This window comes from Penaeus japonicus, unplaced genomic scaffold (assembly GCF_977035675.1).
Source record: "Penaeus japonicus unplaced genomic scaffold, GWHDUDI00000001_assembly GWHDUDI00000025, whole genome shotgun sequence".
In the NCBI taxonomy this organism is placed as follows: Eukaryota; Metazoa; Arthropoda; class Malacostraca; order Decapoda; family Penaeidae; genus Penaeus; species Penaeus japonicus.
In genome coordinates this window covers 14,373,097-14,378,566 of record NW_028234427.1, presented here as the reverse complement: position 1 = coordinate 14,378,566, position 5,470 = coordinate 14,373,097, and the positions used below count along the sequence as shown (strand labels likewise).

Below are 5,470 nucleotides of genomic sequence, written 5' to 3'. Positions count from 1 at the left end.
TGTGTGTGTGTGTGTGTGTGTGTGTGTGTGTGTGTGTGTGTGTGTGTGTGTGTGTGTGTGTGTGTGTGTGTGTGTGTGTGTGTGTGTGTGTGTGTGTGTGAGAGTGTGAGTGTATGTGAGAGTGTGAGTGTATGTGAGAGTGTGAGTGTATGTGAGAGTGTGAGTGTATGTGAGAGTGTAAGTATGTGTGAGAGTGTGAGTATGTGTGAGAGTGTGAGTATGTGTGAGAGTGTAAGTATGTGTGAGAGTGTGAGTGTGAGAGAGAGAGAGAGAGAGAGAGAGAGAGAGAGAGAGAGAGAGAGAGAGAGAGAGAGAGAGAGAGAGAGAGAGAGAGAGAGAGAGAGAGAGAGAGAGAGAGAGAGTGAGTGTGTGTGTGTGATAAACAAAATGGAAAATCTTTAACCCACTGATGGAATGAGTGCATGTATATATTGTCCACTGTGGCTTTGTTTTATCTTTTCTTTATTATACATACATGGATCCACAAGCATTTAATCACTGGATCCCATCTGTTACCCTTATTCCCTGAATTTTTATTCTAAAAAAGTTTTCATTTCTATTACTATCATTGTTATTAATGTTATAATCATAACAATGATAATGATAGTAATAATAACATTAGTAATGGTAATTATAGTGATAGAAATGGTATTTTCCCCTCAAAATTCATGGTAAAATTATTCAAACAAAACTATGGTGGACACTGGGTATTCTTCTTATCAATGGATTAATCTTCTTATTTGCTGATAGTCATTAATAATGTTTTTTGTGTTGGCAGGGAATCATAAGACTTTCATATTTGTTCTGTTTCCTAATTTCTTTGGCCAAATGTAGAAATACAATGATATTCATTAAATAATACTGGTAAAGTCAGTACACATGCTACTGTCTTGTAGTCTTGGTGCACACAAAGTTTAGAAAATCACTGAAGTTGAGCATTTCCAGGTATTAGATAATATTCCTCACATTGTAGCACACGTAACTATTGCCATTAAAATGTGGAAAGTATTTTCATTTCCACACAGAAATTTATATATTTTTTAGTATTAACTGAGGACACAAAATTAATCAACTTAGGAATTTCAGCGCAAATTCCTTCTGATTAGAATGTTTTCATAAATCCTTTTAACTTTAGCTTCCAGTGCCCCATTTCTCTCTAAAAAAATCTTCCTCAAATCCAGAATTAATTTGGATTATCAGTAGGAAAAGCTTTGGATATTTTCTATAAAGTTAGATCGAGTATGCACTTTTACAAATGTTTAAATCTTCTCTTTCATACTAGAATATGCAGTCTGGTTTTCTCCAATGACAGTGCCCTGAAAGTGGTAAGGCTTCTTTTTCTTTTCCTTTTTTTTATAAATTTCTAGTAACAACTTATCCTGACTTTTCATATAATGGAAACAGCTTTCCACAACTCTAAAGAGACTTCATTATGTTAGAATGCTTGGGCCATCCAGATCAACAAAGCCTCGGCGTCATTCTGTAACTTGATAAGGAACAGAGGTATGACGTTTCCACAATAAGAATCCAACAAAAATTCCCACACACGTGCCAAGAATAGCCATGGAAAATCCTAGGCCAGCCATGCTGCCAGCGGTGTAACCTGCCTTGAGATACCGCAAGGATCGGTGCCGCATGTGTGGATGTAGAGCCTCTGTTGTTGTCTCCAGCGATCCACGCTTGATAGTAACAAACTGGCGACATAAAAAAGAATGTGTTAATATACTGCAACAAGACAGAACATACAATTTTTCCAACATTAGGCACAGAGCATAGAAGAATAGAAACTTTTACTTACAAGTTTTTTCTTGGGAGACAGGTCAAGCTTGACAGAGACATTATGCTTATGTGTAATATCATGAAGAAGTTTGTATGCATCAGCCATCATGAGTTGAGGGCGGGGTGTAAGAACAGGCCCAGTCACATCGGGTTTCTCTAGCAGCACAAACCACACATCCACCTCCCCTGTTGCTTGCCGACTACTCAGCTGTCCAAAGAGATAAAAGAAGCATTAAAATTTGGTATATGAAAAATAAATAAAAAAGGAAGAAGGAGAAAGAAGATAAAACTTAAGGGCACTTCAGTAATCTGTTACATCAAATATAAAAGGAAGATGAACGAGATACAAGAGTCAACTATAGCATTAACCATGGGGTATTTTAATGTCTACATCTTAATCCATGAGGATCTAATAGTTTAGGTTTACATGCAATAATTTCAGCAAATCTGCTTTGTACTCCTCTTATTTTTTATTCTATTATGTCTTAATAACCTTACTAGCCAAAATTATAAGTAAATATAAAATGCTTATACTATATGGTCATCAACTTCTATGCAGGAGTTTTAGGAATTGCACAAGTAAATTCTGAAATCTAACTTATTAATAAATGCTCAATAAAGTTATTTAAAGGAGATATCAGGAATATCAGTATCTTTACTAGAAAGAGACCTAGTCACTGACACATACCCTACCTAACTGAAAACAACAATGTATATTACTTCCTGAATGTTATTTTATAACTAGTAAATAATATTTCTCTGATACTGAATATCAGTATCTTTTCTAGAAAGAGACCTACATGGGTAATATTACATGTTCATAGGGCATTATACTGGATTTACAGCAATTTTTTTTTTTTTTTTTTTTTTTTGTTTTTTTGTTATAACACACTATCATGTAGATTAGTAATTGATAGTAAAAGACTACTTATTATCCTATTAAACTGTATGCACTGTTATGAAGTAAAAAAAAATATGTTAAAAAGAGAATGGAGTGGTTAGAGGTAGTAGACTGGGACAAAGTTACTATGAACTGACACCTGAGAAATATTTAGTATCATTATAAGTTTATCTTTATGCAAAAACATTTTCACATCGTAAGATAGGATAATCTTTGCTACTTGACATTCAATGCAACTACTTGAGTTTCTGGTACCTCATTTTTGGTATGGTATTAGTTATATCTACCTTAGTTATATCAATAAAATACCATTATTCAAATATTTCATGATGATCAATATATTGGCAATTTGATTATTCAAGTGAAACAATGAAATACTCTTTATTAAATTGTTAGTTCTATTTCTTAAATACAAATTTATCCATTTTATATACCATATTTTGTGGCACATAAGTTGCATTTTATTCCTTAAAATGTGACCCTTAAAATCATGCAACATCCTACAGTGACAGCAATGTTTGGGGCCTACCCTAATTTGCAATCTCAATTTTAAAATAAACATGTAATATGAGGTATTGCATGAATAATTTTACTTGACAGCAACCAAAATATTGAATGAAATCAATAAAAAAACTATTTAGTAAGTAATTGTGGTTACTCTTCAAACTACCAGCAATGGTCAGGAAAACCACCTCCTAGTCATGGTCATTGGTACTGTATATACAAAGCCCAAGTTAGAAATAAAAAAGGAAAGGAAAAAATATTGAAGTATGAAATGCTTCAGTTGTTATCAAATTCTTACAACCAATGGAATGGTTACATTATAAACATCTGTGAGCAGGGTTATTTTTTTTCTTTTCATAGTACTGAGTGAGTCTGACATTGTCATACAAGTACGCAGATGTAAGATCTGCTAGCCATAGCTTACAGGAAAATATCATGTGTACTTTAAAATACTGTACAGTTTGAGGGAACAGGCATGAAATAACCCAAAAAGTAAGGGTTTGTGTGTATCAACCATGGTCTAGGGTGAGAGGTAGCTCCCAGGGTAGGGTCTATCAAAATTCCTTCAGCTTAATTTTTCTAACATACTTCATGTTAGATTATGATATGCCCTAAATGCCAGTCTGCCTCATATGCCACAAAGTACAGCATGTTTTGAGAATTAATCATCAAACAACAGAAAAAATAGTAATACCAACACTCACAAACAGGTCCGTGATGCGCAGAGGAGACACCCCAGCTATCCCAGCGACTGCTCTCCGAATAGAATTCTTTGCAGCTTCAAGATTGTAGTGAACAAGTTCAGAGTAGGAAACCTCAAGACTAAGAATGAGGAAAATGCGATTGATGCGGTTGAGGCAGGGTGAGATGTCAAAGTGTCGCCACGAGGGATGGCCATCGCTGTACTGATAGAAGAAAGTGTGCACAACAGAGGCCCAATGACTTGGATTGTCCTGTTGAAGAAAACATTTGAATGAGATTAGATACAGATAGTATTTATGTTTTAAACATTTTCAAATAACATGGAGATACAAATAGAATCACAAGAAAAAAGCAGTAAAGAATGAGAGCAGTGGTAGGCTTCACAGCAATATGAACATGAAATGATTTATAGATATTCCTGGCATCATATACTGTCATACTAACATGAACAATTAAAATTTCCAATAAATACATTCCAATGACCTCCACATATAATTCACAATTTCATTGATCAATCCACCTCTCATCTTAAACGTCAGCTGCTCAATACATACAGCAACGGCGACATACGATGATATTCCAATGGGCACCTGGTGGACCTTGTTAAATACCTCCACCTCAACGGTCCAGTTCTCATGAGAAAAGTAGATCTCCACAGTAGAATACTGACCCTTCCGCAAACCTCGTTCTGCCACCCACACGTCACAGAGAATACCTCGCACACGCCTCTGAAGTAAAAAAAAAAAAAAAAAATGATAAAAACAACACCTCGTCTGTTTTGCTCGACACGTTTTCACAGAGGAAAAAATTACATTCTTGTGTAGTAATCATTATCAAAGTAATGAAATATACAATCCCATCTGAATTTCATACAAATGATGAGATTAATGTTACAATCAAATCTTCCCTTTCCACACTCACTGTGCCCTTGTAGATGAACATGTTGGGATCAATTGAAATCAGTTCAGAAGCATGGCGGAGGCGGATGTGCTGGTTTTCCGCTGGGACGGCATCTAAAGCGGTGAGTGGGATGCCTTGAATGCTACAGTTGCTGGTCTTCTCATTGATCATGTACTGAATTCCTGAAAGCAAAACAAACATGGAATAAATTGCAAAAAATTATAAAATCTTTATTATTTTGAGATTTTATACACTAGGCTCAGTCAGTGATAAATGCAGAAAAGAGACTAAGTGCAAAAATGGTCAGAGATCTTTGCCGTACTGTTGCATAATCAAATTTCTTTATTGCACACACAAAATATGTGGTTTAATAGAAATATATAATCTAGTAATGCAACATCTGAAATATACTTGACAGAATGCTTGCTATTCACTAATAGCTGTATATATGAGGAATGTTTGTCAGTTTTGGAGTTGTTATCTGCTTTTTATTATATTTTACCTTATTCATCTATTACAAACTATTTGAACTATAACCTGGAAACACTAATCATTTCTTCACTGCATATGCTGCAGGTATTTATGATATGGTGAAAAAAGTGATGAACAAAGGGAAGTGGGACAAAGCCTACCAACTATCAAGAATTGTAATGCTGCATGAACAAGATGCCTTGCAGAGGGCAT

At 35.0% G+C, this 5,470-nt stretch overlaps 1 protein-coding gene across 2 annotated transcripts in view; it reads right to left on the bottom strand.

Annotated features, from left to right (window-relative positions):
* Window positions 1–5,470, bottom strand: part of LOC122251771 (uncharacterized) — a 22,238-nt gene continuing 16,768 nt past the window's right edge. The window contains exons 9-13 of one of the 2 annotated variants that reach the window (XM_043013890.2): window positions 4,808–4,968; window positions 4,441–4,614; window positions 3,889–4,137; window positions 1,799–1,987; window positions 1–1,694 (exon numbers count right to left, since the gene is read on the bottom strand). In XM_043013890.2, coding sequence (XP_042869824.1) covers window positions 1,476–1,694; window positions 1,799–1,987; window positions 3,889–4,137; window positions 4,441–4,614; window positions 4,808–4,968 — 992 coding nt within the window. In that variant the 3' untranslated portion in view covers window positions 1–1,475. Of the gene's footprint in view, window positions 1,695–1,798; window positions 1,988–3,882; window positions 4,138–4,440; window positions 4,615–4,807; window positions 4,969–5,470 lie in introns of both variants that reach the window. The other variant, XM_043013889.2, reaches the window with a different exon arrangement.